This window comes from Arvicanthis niloticus, chromosome 14 (genome assembly GCF_011762505.2).
Source record: "Arvicanthis niloticus isolate mArvNil1 chromosome 14, mArvNil1.pat.X, whole genome shotgun sequence".
NCBI lineage: Eukaryota > Metazoa > Chordata > Mammalia > Rodentia > Muridae > Arvicanthis > Arvicanthis niloticus.
In genome coordinates, this window is record NC_047671.1 from 54,279,240 (window position 1) to 54,294,822 (window position 15,583).

At 41.0% G+C, this 15,583-nt stretch overlaps 1 protein-coding gene across 2 annotated transcripts in view; it reads right to left on the reverse strand.

Moving 5' to 3' along the window:
- Positions 1-15,583, reverse strand: part of Camk4 (calcium/calmodulin dependent protein kinase IV) — a 224,025-nt gene that overhangs the window by 63,898 nt on the left and 144,544 nt on the right. For both annotated transcript variants that reach the window (XM_034518596.2, XM_076912860.1), the window contains exons 4-5: positions 7,781-7,843; positions 5,751-5,833 (exon numbers count right to left, since the gene is read on the reverse strand). In XM_034518596.2, coding sequence (XP_034374487.1) covers positions 5,751-5,833; positions 7,781-7,843 — 146 coding nt within the window. The remainder of the gene's footprint in view (positions 1-5,750; positions 5,834-7,780; positions 7,844-15,583) is intronic.

Genomic DNA, 15,583 nt, shown 5'->3' on the forward strand with positions numbered 1-15,583 from the left:
AAATGATGTTATACAATTAATTAGGGGTTTTATTTTGAAGTAAGACTATGAACAATAGCTTACGTAAAAGGAGCATGACATAATAGAATAATCATAGGCTTTGTAAAACCCCAGGCTTGAATTGAGTCTTGTTACTAGACTTCTAAGCTAGGTGATTGAATGGAAGCTGATGAGCTTCTCTGATCCCCAGTTATTTGGTCTCTAAAATGTGTATAACAAGACCTATGTAGTGTCTGTGTTGCTTGGAGTGCGATCATTCCAGTAAAGTGCCTTGTAGATGCCGGGATCCCAGGATGTAGAAGACATGGTTCTCATGGTGACTGACTATCCTTTACAAAAATTAAAATATCATAGAGCTTCAGTTTAAAGGAGTAATTTAATGACTAATTTTAGAACAACATTCTTTATTAGTCCAGACTTTTCCTGAATTTGGTTACTTCTGTTATCATCCATGACACCAACCCAAGGAAACAGGGCAACAAGTATTTCTGGAGGCTTTGGTAATGAGAGTTTCCTGAAAATTCATTTAGCTTTAACAATATCAGTTAAAATGCTAGGAGTGTTAAGGCAGTTGGTTATCTAGTCTTAATCATGTAATTGATAACAACTCACAGGCTGAGTGCATGGTTCTAAAATACAGTTACCTGTTTCCTTGTTTATAGACTCTTTGTGACTTGCTAAAAAAAACATTTTAAGTTGCAGAAAGTACAGAAAAACAAATTTATAGCGTCAGAGACATAAAATTCAAGCATGAGTTTCCAACACACTAATATTTTCTTTAGCTCACAGTCCTGGAAAAAAAAGAAGAAAAACAAACAAACAAAAAACAAAAGCAAAAAGAAAAGAAAAGAGAAGAAAAGGCCCCACAAAGCCAGAAGAGTGAATGGGCGAGACACAGCTTTATACAACACTCGCCCATACAACTTGGATTCTCCACAGGTAAAATCAACAGCAGTTCATTCTCTTGGATAGGATGTGAGACTGAATATCTTAAAGAAGAGTGTAAGATATCACATGGAAAAAAAATACCTCTGCTGAATTCTACACCATTTATGTTACCAATTAAGGAGAGATGGCTTAGCCATTAAAGGTTAGGCTCACAACCAAAAAAAAAAAATGTTTCTTAACTCAAAATTTCCATATCTACATAGCAAAGAAACTGCTTTTCATCCTGCCTTCTCTTGGAAGTTGATATATATATATCAACTTCTTTGATATAATGAACCTAGGAGATACATATACAGAAGAGAGGTGGCAGGATTATAAGAACCAGAGGAACAGGATGCTTGCTATAAGGTAGTCTTCTAGACATGATAGGAAGGCTGTCACTATGGAGTGTCAACAATATGGCTGCCTAAAACAGGTTAGCATAAAGATAACACCAGTCGACATGCCAATAAGGTTGGGGAAAATCTCACAAGATCTCACCCATAGATGAAAAACTACAGGCTGAGAGATGGAGAAAGAGTTTTACCCAGAGATGAGCCCTCTGATAGGTTATCCAATCTCAAGCAGTCAGGCTTTAAACAAATCCACATAGTGAAGGAAATCTGCCATATGTGAGCCAATAACATGAGCAAAGTACACGCGGGAACACTCAATCAACTTAGTAGTGTGTGTGTGTGTGTGTGTGTGTGTGTGCGCGCGCGCAAAAACAAAAAAGAAAAAGACGCCATCCACGGATTTAAGAGGGAGCCAGTGAGGCAGGGAGAGTAGTAACAAAGAGGGCTGCCACCTCTCTTCTGTATATGTGTCTCCTGGGTTCATTTATTCTGTCTGTTTTGACTAGCTGTGGATCTCTCTAATTGCCTCCATCTGCTCGAAAAAGAATCCCGTTTGATGAGGGGTAAGAACTCTACTTACCTGTGTGTTGTTAGGATCCGTATATGTGACTATAAATGGGGTAGTCAGATATAAAATGCTAAAAAGTTAAAAATAAATTAAAAGCATTAAAAATTCTGTTTGAAGACACCAGAGATCAAAAAGGAAGACTTCATTCAATGGAGGAATCCATGGCTCCAACTACATTTGTAGCAGAGGATCGCCTTATCTGGCATCACTGGGAGGGGAGGCCCTTGGTCCTGTGGAGGCTTGATGCCCTAGTGTAGGGGGATGGTAGATGGGTGAGGTGGGAGTGGATGGGTAGGAAGAGTACCCTTATAGAGGCAAAGGGGAGAGGGTATGGGTCGGGGGCTTACAGAGAGAAAACCAGGAAGGGGGACAACATTTGAAATGTAAATAAATAAAATAACAAAAGAGAGAGAGAGAGAGAAGAAAGAAAGAAGAAAGAAAGAAAGAAAGAAAGAAAGAAAGAAAGAAAGAAAGAAAGAAAGATTTTATTCAAAAGCCAAAATCTCAGAAGAAAAAAAATGCCATCAGAACCAGCCTGCCCTCAGGTACATTTGTTCTTCCTCTCGTGCTGAAGAAACAGCTGACAGACTGAGAAGCTGCCCAGAGATGAGAGACAGAATTCAGCATGTAAGGGGTGTCAAGGAGGAGACGGTTTTTGCTAAAATCACCTGGCTGAACATGTAGACTTTTAAAGGATCTATGGACCTTTGGTAAAACCAGAAGGGCCTTCGAGGGCCTACCTTTTAACCAGCCTGGTGCCTCTTCCCATTAAACTGTTTTGTTTTTATGTTAAAAGTTAAAGAAAAAAACTCTGCTGTCTTCGAGGAGTCAACATTCAAAGCTTCATGCTCTACACTCTCTATGTATAGTGTTTGGCACTGGTGAGCAAAACCTTATAAAAAATAAAAGCCAGGACAACAAAATACAGAATTCAGATATTGGAGTTTTAAGACAAAATTGGGTGGAGAGAGGCAGGAGGCACCTTTAAGGCTAGTTAGAAGCCCAAGGATACGGCTGGATTGGCTGGAGGTGAGATACAATTATTTCTGGAGAAAAAAAGAAAAAAGAAAAGAAAACTTTTCTGAAAGCTCCAAGTTTGCTCAGTTAGCAAGTTTACTGAGAAGGATGTTAAGGCTTTAAGAGTTGTAATACGATTGAGAAGAAGTGAACTCTTCTTTCGTTTTACCCATAATACCAGAATTAAGCAGACTTTTATATAAAATGTATAAACATGACTTTTCTAAGTCAGAAAAGGCACTGATTTTATTTCAAAATCTCAAATCATTTATCCTGTGTGTTTTTTATTTAAATTCAACAAGAAATACAGATTCTACTTGGCTTTGACCGCTTCAGTTTTTTCATAAGCATCACAGAACAGATCTTTATCTAATAAAACACAAGCACCTTGACTCTAAGGCACTAACGTGATTATCCCTCCATCAACTGCTCTCAGCTTGTTCATTAGTTACTGTTCAAGCTACCATTAGACCAGGAATAAATTCTCATCGTTGCAATTTAACAAATTAGAACTTGACTTAAATGCACAAAAAAAAAAAAAAAAAACAATATTAGGATTTTTTTTAATCTCTCAAGGAAAAGAAAAGCAATAGACTGACTAAAAAAGGAAAATTCATTTCACCTTGATAAAATTTAAGAATAACTGTGAGTTAAACAGTATAGTGAAGAAGCCTAGTCATGTCAACCATGCTGAGAATGTGAACAATATTCGGAGGGGAGGGGGATCAATATTTTAACGTCACTGAGGGTTTGCACCATGGTGAGTTCTTTATTTGTTCTCTGTCAGTCTTTTATGAAACAGAAATACTTCATTCATTTCTACAAATTAAGTTTATTAATTGCATTTCTGTTCTTACGTTTTTTTCTCTAGAGCTAAAATAAATTTTATCCCAAATTCTCTCATAGATGCCTTGTAAGAAGGGAAGAAGAGACTCTTGATTGCAATTAATTCAAGTGAAGAGAGGTGGTAGGTAAACCATTAAGTACCGCTGGTAAGTGGTAGCTTCCACGTGGGATTCGTATCTGCAACCATTTATAATTAAAGAACGTGAGATTTCTATCTAATAAAGCATAATTAGCAGAGAAATATGCAAGGTCTCCTTAGACAGCATTCATGCCTCCACAGCCAGTAGGATCTTACCATAAATATATTACTGTACTTAGACAAAGACTATAATCATAAAATATTCATTTACAGTGGTGTTATTCAAGAAGCCATTGTAAATAAATACTGGTGATACTCCAGAGAAATCTTGTCTAAGCACATGGGAACAGGATGACGTTAGAGTACACACACCTACTCTAGAGTACGTATACTACGTTAAAGTAGTCATCCTTACAGTGGGCTTGGTGTACCTAAGACTTCTCAGTAGCACCAAACAGCTTCAAGCTTGTTCCAAAACTCAGGGGAGTTGAGTACATTTCTCTAGATTAGCTTACCCTTGAGTGGTAGAGTCAGGATTCAGAACTGTGAACTCTGAGACTTAACAACAAACAGTTGCCACCAGAAGGTTACTCATGCATGCCCATCTCCTTATGCATTATTCTTAAAGCAGTCAGAATGTTACAGCTTTAAAGTCTACGTGGTTGTCTTGGTTTATCTGGGCTGCTGCAAAGGGATTGATGGAAACCTTATAGCATACACAATACACAACAGACATTTATTTTTCATAATTCTAGATAATTAGGAAGTGCGAGACCAGGACACCAGCAGATTGTTTCTGAGGGATGACTTTATCAGAGACAGAGGCCTTTCTTTCATAGGTGCCTTCACCAAGAGGAAGGAGTGAGCACCCACTTTGGGCTTCTTTCACAAGGCCAATAATTCTATCTATACAGGCTTCCTGACAACCTGTCTACCTCACAGAGGAACCACCTCTATACCGTTATCTTGGGAGTTAAGGTTTCAATATTCGAACCTGAGAGCAACATATACATTCAATACCACTGCCGGAGTCTGAAAGTAATGTCCTCTCTCAACAATCAAAGGCAATCCCCTTGGGACACCTTTCTTCTCAAGAATCCATTTGCTGTTACAGTTGTTCGTTCATTCAGGAAAGACTCACGGAGCTTTTGACAAGATCCCGGGCACTCAATCTTGTGATTTCCCTGAATCCAGTTAGTTACCTCTACTTCGTTCTTTTACCAAGACCCTTCCACGGGCTTCTCACCATCTCTACTATACAACTACCTTGTATTGCTAGCCTCACTTTCATTCTTTGTTTCCCTGATGAACATAGCTAAGGACCCCCACAGCCTGCCCATCTATAATTCTCCTGAGTAGGCAGGAAGGAGAGACAACTATGGAAGCCTAAAGCTGGCTTGACTCACAGTTCTTCCAGATTTGGGGGCATCCTCTCCTCTCTCATTCTCAAACATCTTTGAGGGATAAGCTAGGAGCAAACACCTCAAAAGGCAACAGCAGGCCACAGCAAGACACACTTGACTCTGCAATGTGAAACTTTTTACCTAGATGCCTATCCTTGAAGAGAATAGGTTATAGATAATCATTTGAAGAATATTGACTTTTATGAGTTTTTGAATCACGACAGAGAACACAACTTTAACTGTTTTCTCACAAAAATAATCTCATAAAATGCTGCTATTTAATTAAAACATGTGATTTTATAAAATCCCACTTTTTGAACATAAATGTTTGTGAAGGTAAACTGACATCGTGCTTTTCTTTTTTAATTACTTATTTATCTTACCAATTACCATCCACCTCTCCTCAATATTCCTCTGAAGATTTATTTTAAGAAAAACATATCACTTCACATAATCCTTCTATTATGGAAAATCTTAGGAAATTTTCCTTTCCATGATTCTTCTGGTGACACAGAGTAAAGATTTCTATTGCTTTGCCCTCCGGGTCAACTTACCTGTCAAACAGCTCCCCTCCCGTGACCAGCTCAAGGACCAGGCTGATTTCTGTGGGGGTTTCGAATATTTCCTTGAGTTTTATCTGGGGAAAAATGTACATTAAGAAAAAACATCAACAATGGCTCATCTCCATCTTCCTTGCTTCCTTGGAAATGTCTAAAATTACAGATAAACAATAGTCTGTATTGCCAATAACTGGGTTAGCTCAGTGAAAGTCCCTCGTTCCAGCACTAGGCAGACTGCTGCCACTCTATTTCTCAGTTGCTGATTTTGTCAGACAGCTCAGTTTTTTCGAAAGTCCCACTAAATTTTGACATTTTTAATTTTGAAATGACTCTCTTAAAAAACACTTCCTAAATTCTACTCAAATGTTACAATTTTTCTCCCTCCCTCCCTCTCTCCTTTCTTTCTTCTCTCCTTTCCTCTTTCCCTTCCTTCTTCCTTTCTTTTCCCTAGAATCAAATACAAGACCTAACAAAATTGTTTGGAAGCACCATGGCTGCTAGAGATGAAAAATGCTTTATCTTGGAAACATTGGGTTTGGAATTAGTTTGTGAGGAAGCCCTATGATGGGGGTGGGGGGTGGGGAGTGGGGGTAAAGTCTGTATGTAAAAGCTCACTTCAGAAGTTACAGAGTCCCTTGTTTATAAAGGGTTCTTGGATAGAGTGGTGGGAGAGAACTGACTGACCACAGCAGGGTTTCATCACATTCAGATAATCCAACCAAATGTAGACATCTCTCCAGAAATCGGAGAATTCAGAAGCCAGCACCAATCTACAGGTGAGGGGTGTTCCACAGTGGCTTCCTCAGAAGGAGAACATGGAGAACATGACGGTGGGAACTGAGCATGACTTTCTTGAGAACTGCTTACTCAAAGTGTCCTCACACTTCACTGCATACAGAGCTCTGCTTTAGCTCTGAGAAGCAGGGCACCTGGCCCCACACTGTGGATGACAACAGTCTAAGCCACTTGTGACAACCCTGCTCTCTGATGAACAAGCCTTGATGTAGCTGGGAAACATTTTTAGTTAGCTCTGGCCAGCGAAGTTTCAAGAGAACTCTGCTGCAGTCATTTCTGAGAATCTTTTTTCAGCTGACTCCGCTGACGAAGCCCTTCCAATTTCTTCCTTGAATATCAACCTGGGGATTTAGGGAAATGTGCAGCTAGCACTATGGGTCTGTGAAGAAGACAATGCGCAGGGTGAGAAGTCAAGGCACCAAGGATGTAGAAATCAGCAGTACAAGGATGTGTGGAGCCTGGGTCCTGGGTGGCAATCCAAGATTGATGCGTCAGTGCTACAATCCATCTTTCTATCTATTATAAGAAAAATATTTGCTGCTATGTAGCTAAGTGCACCATTAATGCATATGTCAAGTCGTGTGCACTTTGCTTTGAACATTGCACATGCCCTGCACACAAATAGGTTTTTTTTTGTAAAAAAAAAAAAAAAAAAAAAAAAAAAAAATAGATGGTTTAATTTATAAAATCAAGATGGTGCTGCGAAAATGATTTTGTTCTTTTTCACTTCATTGATTCCGTAAAGCTTTTCACTCATTGTTCTCAGAGGCGTCCTGAAGCAGAGCTTCTGGAAACTGGTTAGTTCTCCCATTCACGCACATCACTTATTTGCATCTTTGCATTATTTCTGAAGCGGCCCCTCTCCCAAAGGCTGAAACGACTGTGAAGGCAATGCCTTTTGCTTCAATGGCCTTTTCAGCAATGGCATATTAAAAAGCTAGGCAAACAAAAGAGGGAGAAAGCCAGTGTTTCATTAGAAAAAAAAACAAACAAATCTCTCCATGTTTTCCCTTCTTGTATGCATGAGCAGAGGCATGGTAGAGTAAGTGTGTTGCTAGTCCATCTATTCTTAAGCTGATTGAATGTGCTGAGGTGAGGCCTTGAGTTAGGCCATGCTGCCTCATAGAGAGGAAGGACCCTTCTTCCTCATCAACACTGACAGTGGAGGACAATGCACCTATCCCGCAGCTTTGGAAATGCTTTGAAATGGTAAGCTAACAGCCACTTACGATGTTTGGGTGTGAGAGACGCAGGAGAACTCCTATTTCGGTTCTCACGATCTTCTTGTCCACCTAGAAGGTAAAATGAGACAAAAATGTGATTGTGCCAGACATGAGAAACAGCGTTAACCAGGTGGATAAATGAAGCAACTGGAAAGGTGTGCTCTCTCCCTGTCTCTGTCTCTGTCACAGACAGAGACAAACAGACACAGATACATACACACACACACACACACACACACACACAGAGAGAGAGAGAGAGAGAGAGAGGGAGAGAGAGAGGGAGAGAGAGAGAGAGAGAGAGAGAGAGAGAGAGAGAGAGAGAGAGAGAGAGAGAAACACAAATTCAAACACAAACATACACAGTCTTATTATATAGCTCAGGGTGTCTGGAACTCTTGATCCTCCAGCACCAGCCTTACCGGGGCTGGGACTAAAGGTATTTGTCAGAAAACACCCATACCCACTGAGCTATCCTGCTATCTTTAATACTCTTCCTTTGCACTTACAAGGCTATTCACTGACAGCTTAAGTAATTCAACACAGGTACCTTACGGAACACCTCATTTATGAAGCAGTTACCTACTCTGCAATATTTTACAAGCTATGTGTGTAAACTGACTTTTCTTATTTGTGGACAAGATATCATGGATACGTACAGGCAATGTTATAAGAGCAATAGCTAAGCCACTTCACACCTGATGGTGGGCTCTTTTCTGGTCTTCTTCCTCCCTCTCTTCTGAGATGGATGTCCTACCTCTCTTCTTCAAGGACAAAGTAGATCCAGTAACTAGTGGAGCCCACAATTTATAAGATATTTTACATGGTGTCTGTCCCCTTTACTATCAAAAATCATCATAACTACCATTACCACTAGCACACAAGTTCAGCCCAACCTGTCACTCACTTGTAGAGGTCTCGCCCAACCTCACAGAACTGTCAATCACTTCACCCACCTTCTTCACATAGATGTGCCATGCAATTCAGCCTAACCCACATGTACTGTCCAGTGGAAGAGTGATAGCATCAAGGCTTTCTGCCAGAGCCAAGCCATCCTACTACAGTGTCCTCCCCAGAGACTGTGCTTAAATAATCAAGAGAATATATTCCCCTTATATTTACAATTATGAGAGCAAAAACGAGCAGACCCCATTGTCACCAATGCCCAGTTTTTATACTGCATGTCAACCTGGAAGGAATTACTGAGATAGACAAAGAACTGTATTGTTACATAGAAATTCATTCATTCTTTGACCCTTATAATTATATGAGCTACCATATTTTCTTTCTTATTATAATCTAAAACTAGATTCTATTAGTGGCAATTAAGAGACCCTAGCAGGTTCATCACTTGACATTTTGGAGACAAAGTCCATTGAATTTCTCATCTGCAAAATAAGAGATTCTTCCCATCTGTATGCTCGGGAGTGACTCCTAGTCACAACAATGAGAGATGGGACTCTCTAAATGTCACATATAAACAAAACTTAAAGTGTAGTCTGTGGTGCATGTTTGAAAGTCAGCTCAGGAGAGGCAGAGAAAATGGATTGTTGCACTCCTCAGCCTGCCAGCCTGGCCTCTTTGGTAGCTTTCAGGCCAGTGAAGAATTCTTTTAAAGAGGTGGGTGGCACCTGAGGCAGGACACCCTAAATTGCTGCTTGCCTCTATATATTCTTATACACATGTGAACATGCACAGGCACACACATGTACACCCCGCCCCCAACACACATACAAATCATCAGTGTATCACTGATCTTGTTCTCATGCCACCATTTATGTCACCTGAGTTGTCTCAAGACCCAGGAGAGAACAGATCTTTACATGTGCGTGTGATGAGACTTATGCTCCATTAACAGTCAAACTATGAACAAACTCAAGAGGACTACTTTGGGGGAGGGGGCTTCCAAAATGGCTTTATTGGCATGATGAATGATGGTTGAATCTGAATGTGCACCCCTGTTTAACTCAGTGCAGACCTGAGTTAAGTAGGGAGGGGGGAGGAGCTGGGGAAGAATGCTTAATTGGCTCTGCCCTCTGGCCTTCAGGCATCTCATTAGTATGTAAATCTCTCTAGGGCCTGAGGTCTGTAGTCATGCCCTCTACCCATGCTCTTTGGGTGGGGCTGCATTGCCCTGAACGTGACTGAACAGTGTAGGTCAATGGAGTTCCACAACACGTGTTAGGAGTCTGGATTTGGGAGCATGGTGGAATAGGTGCCTGTCCCTTACAAGCAATGGACACCTGTTGGGTCTCCTGGCTTCACAGCCAGCGCTTCAACTAAAACCAAGACCCCTTTCAGGGCCATACATCTCCCCCTATCTTCTTTTTTAAAAAAGAAGGGGGGGTCACTGTCATCTGTAATGAAAATTTTGGATGATGAAGTCAAAACACTATGAAGGCCATAGAGTGTGGCACAATTAAGCCATAGGGTAAGGGGAGCTGAGGGTGAGGTTTAAGAAGGCAAGGGATCATTGAAACAATTAAATACAGGAGGTACAGTTTGAGGCTAATAACATCTGATTAATCTAGATAGACATTATGTTTTCCTTACTAACACGTAACTTTCAGCTATTTGACTTTGGCAAAAGAGTTCATCTGTAGCTGGAAGGTCTGGATCTGTCTTCTGTAGGGCTCAGCGTGTGTCCCTGGGTTTCATCGTGTGTCTCTGGAATCTTCAGTCAAATGCAGTGGCTGGAAGAGCGTAGCTTGGCGTCCCAGGCAGGTTCTAGGAGGTGGTATTGTCTCTGCTGGATCTCAGCGAGTCTCTGGAGTCTTCAGTGTGTGTGTCTGGATCTCAGTGTGTGTGTCTGGGTCTCAGTGTCTGGGGTCTTCAGTCAGACAAGGTGGCTGGAAGAAGGCAGCTTGGTGTCTCTGCTGGACTTGTGGGAGCACCTATAGGATAATCACAACAGGGAAGCAGCACCCCAGCAGGGGGATATCTGTAAAGGAAGCCAGTATTAAGCTACTCTGGAGCAAGCACATCATGATCTGCCGTTGAGATCTGTCCCATGGAGAGGCTTTTTCATGGGCGCCAGCGAGGGGTGCTCTTGGAGCTGGCTTTATGCGTGTTCTCTACCATCTGTAGGGAACAATGTAGGCCCAATGTAGACTGTGAGTCTCTGTTGTGTTGTGGGTCTGTGCATCTACCATAACGTGGTCAGTTGGGATTGCAGCTCAGCATGGCAGGAGCATGTGGGATCTTGGCTGAGTTTATTCTGTGCAGCAACAGGCAAGTGTGGTGGAGCCCCACCCGGCATGGGGAGTTTTCACTCAGTCTGGTTCCAAGGGGGTGCAGAGCTCTTGGATTGGGGATCCCTGGGCCTGGAGGCGACAAGGGACCAACTGGTCTCAAGCTCTTGGGCTCTCAGACACCTCTGATAGGCCACAGAAGGACCAAGACTTGGGGCATGTGGGCACTTGACTGGCCAGCCCACAGTCGAGAAAAATGTTGGGGAGGAGAGAAGAAAGAGGCCCCAGCAGCACCCCGAGGGAGAGACCTGGTTACTGTACTCACTTAGCAGACTCAGTGGCCCAGCTAGCTTGCTTGAAGAGGGCTGTCCCTGTGGCTGGAACACAGAGAGGTCTTCCTCAACAGCAGCAGGATAGTTGATACCTTTTCGACACTTAACCACAGTATCAGTTTCTGTAGTTGTGTCACTGTGCTCCATGTTGGCTGTGCCAGCTGTGGTTAGGGTGGCTGGGAAGCTGAAAATTCCTCCAGGTGGAAAGTTAGGCACAGTGGCTGTGACTACAGGGGCTCATTAAAGGCCTTCTTCACAGTTCCTCCTGGTGCAGCTCCAATGACACGAGAAAGTCCTTGGATTTACAAAATGGTTTTATTGACATGATGGATGATGGTTGAATCTGCATGTGCACCCTCAAGAGACTACTTTCAATAAAGAATGGCCTCTACATTCTAAGTTCTTATCAAAGGAAGAAAAAGTGGGCTTGAAGAGAAACACAATTCCATGTCAATGTGTTGAACACATAACTCACGACAAATACCAATGTCTTTTTGATACTTTTTTCTTCAATGAAAATATTGAGAATGATAAGTTCTTTGAAGATAGAGATATTCAAAAAAATTTTACAAATTTTATATGTTAATTTCCTTGGTTACAACATATAATATGCATATAATATATCTATAACTTTTCCTGCAAATATATCTAGTTTTAGGAAACTATCTGTAGTTTAGTTCCTAAACATATCTATAGTTTTTCCTAAAAGTAATTTAGTCATTCTCTGTATAGTTCTTGATTAAAGAGATCAGTCACTATGTATAAACATTTAATTTCTATGATGAAATCAAATATTTATAAGGAAATGTTAAAGAACCCTCATCCATAACTGGAGACCATCATGCTAAGTGAAATAAGCCAACTTCACAAGAAAAACATTATACTATCTCTCAGCTACAGAATACACACATGTGTGTGTATGTGTGTATGCATGTGCACATAATATCAAAAAGCATAAGGGGAAATATATTTGAGACAAAGAAAGAGATCAAGGTGGAGGGAGGCAATGAAAGAGAAGACGAAAATAAGTAAAACTCAATGAATATATATAATAAAATTCATTGTTTTCATACTAAGAAAAAACTAAAAACATTTCCATTCCAATAAAAATTTCAACATCATAGATAATAAAATATCAATAATTATATACTTAAGGTAAAGCTTCATAGCCATGAAACTTGTGGCCATTTCGTACACTTAGAGTGTTTTTACAAATCCATATGCAAGAATATTAAACTATTATTCTAGTTACTTTTGTGTTTCTGTGATAAAATACTCTGACTAAAAGCAAAAATGGGGAGAAGAGGGTTTACTTGTGTTATGCTTCCAGGTGATAGTCGGTCACTAAAGGAAGTCAGGAAAGGAACTAAAGGAAAAACTGAGGAAGAAACCATGGAGGATCACTGTCTACTGGCTCACTCACTTAGCAAGATCACTTCTACCATCCGGATTCATCTGTCTAGGAATGGTGTTGTGCACAGTGGGTGGAGTCTCCTTATCTCAGTCAAGATAATCTCTTACAGACATAGCTACAGGCCAAACTTATGGAGGCAGTTCTTCAACTGAGGTTTACTCTTTCTAAACTTGAATACACAATAAACTTTGTGACTTGAATACATGTCAACTTGACAACAAAAACTAAGCAGAACAACTATTAACACTAAAAAACAACAAAAAATGTATTCTTCTTGTGTTTGATGGCTAGAATCTTTTGACGCAGAATACTTATTAATGTATGTATGAATATCCCACACAAAATGAATTATCAGCTATAAATTCTGTCTAGAGAGAGGTAGGGAAGATATGATCTGTCTATCTTCATAACTGATAGCTAATACAGGCGATAGCATGGAAGGACAGATTTACTATGAGCAGGGAAAAACAAGCTGGTTAAGAAACCCACTCAAGTGACTATATATCACACTGATACGCTCTAGGACTTTCACTGTGAAAGAATAAGAAAAGCCACATCTATCTAGTGTTCTGTGACTCAAAACACTTGGAAACTGCTTCAGTAGTCTCCCTCAGAGACTAAAGTATAGCTGACTTTCCCAATTTCGACAGAGGAAATATAAAGCAAAGCTTTTCCATTTGTAAGTAACTAACACCCAGCTCAAGCTTATCTATGCCATAGTTGAAAATTTGGCACATATAAAGTCAGAAGATCTGTCCACAGATAGCCAAATACAGAGGCTCAGACACAAACATTGCCCTCTCTGTTTTTGTGGCTCCATTTTTCTCTTCTTTTCAACTTGTAGAAAATATGGCAGTAGAAGCACCAAATCTTTGCTTTTCAGTGTCATATTTCAAGGAAGAGCCCTTCCTTCCATCTGTGTGATAATCTTTTTGGACTGCATAATCCAAAACCAGGGGACATCCCCCCCCCCAAACTCACATGGACGGGATTCCTTGTAACAACATGAGGTTTAATGATACTGGTGCACCAGGGCTCCCTTGCATTGTAGGCAAGAGAACCCCAAGTTGAGGTTAAGAGCAGTTTTTATACAGTTTAAGGGGTGCACTACAGAAACAATGACTAGGCACAATATGATTGGCAGAACAGTGTGACTTTTAAACTGATTGGTCTTTGGGGAATGAGGTAACAAGTCTGTGTCTGTAAACAGAATGTGTCTGCATGCTCTGGGCAATCCACACACACAGGTGGGTTCCCTTCCCTGTGGTCTGAGGAATGTTAATCCCTTCTTTCTCTGAATGTTAATCCAGCAGGGTAACCCAGTTGGTGTCCTTGGACTAAGAATATGCTCCTCCCAGGATGTGTCCTGAGGCAGTTAAAAATTAACTTTAACTAAAAATTAAGTTTAACCAAATTCTTACAATCTCAATGAATATGCTCACGTTTTTTTGTTTGTTGTCAATGCATAAATGTATATGTAAGAGACATGTGACTATGACAGGGACACTCATGAGTAAGGAGCCCTCTCCTTTGATCAGCTTTGAAAGAACTATAATGTCAGGTTGGGGCAGAACCTGAATCTCCTGAAAACAAGATGTTGGTGGACACCAAAGGTTACTTTGCTGGTTGTTTTATTTGTTCTCTTTCTTATTTGCTTGCCTAAAATCATGAAATGTTACTTTCTCTGCTTTTTTTCATGTCCCAGATTAAATAATAAATCAACCAACTCTTATTAATTTATAGCAATAATAGTAATCAGTAGATTTAATACTCAAATTATGGCTGTTTAAGAGTGTAAAGCTCGGGAAGCCCCCAAAGGGAACCCCACTGGAGTCACAGGATGGCGCGCACCCAAAGGACACACGAGAGACCAACTTGCTGCAAGAACATGAGGTAGTTTAATGGCAGAATGTTCTGGGCCGACACGTGTCTCAATGTAGGAGACAGGGGCATCGACCCCGTGGCTCCGGGGTTTAGGGTTAATATAAGCTCGGGGTGGGGAAAAGGAGAAACTTTTGTGCAGGTGCACACAATTGGTTGTTTTCCAATTTTTGAACAACTGGCCAAACTGGTCCATGGGGGTGGGGAGCAGTTCCTGCAGGTGGATGTTTATCTCTTATCTTCATTCCTGGGATGACTCAGTAGCCCATTGTCCTGTAACTCTGCATTCTTTGTTAATGGATTAACCTGCCTCTGGTTGGCAAACCCAGAAAGTGGCAGCTTTAACTACTCAGGTTAGGGAGAAAGAATCTATAAGGCCCTTTTCTTTTATATATGTTTTTCATGGGACCCATAAAATTTTCTTTTAAGAGTAATACACAGACTCTACAAGGTAGTAATTTAAACTTCTTTTCCATGAAACTCTTGTAAATCTGTCAAGGACTAGCCTCAGTATAGAGACAGGCTCTGAGGAAGGGGTGTCTGAGAGCAGTGAGCAAAACAACTCAAAGTCAAATCTTGGGTTACAACCGATGGCCTAAGTTCTCCTCAAGACGGCTGTCCAAACAGCATTCTCTTGACACAGCTCTCTCCTGCCATTCTAAAATCTCTCTGGATAGCTCATCTCTTGAAGATCCAAAGCCCACTCTTTTATTTTACATATCAATTCAATCATTATCCCAAGTGCCCTTTTGATTATCCCATGACCCCATCAGCATCCCATGACCCCAGCTGTGAGGAGTGGGTGTGGCAGCCAACCCAAGATGGCGCCCGAGATGGCTGCCAAGTCTCAGGACTAGCACCTGACTTCCTTATACACCCCACAAAGAGCCACGACCGCAGAACTACTGCGCAGTCTCGATGCTACGCATTATCAGGCCACATGACATGTACCAATAAAACTAATCCCACGTGGCAGGCGCTGTATGGGGATGGC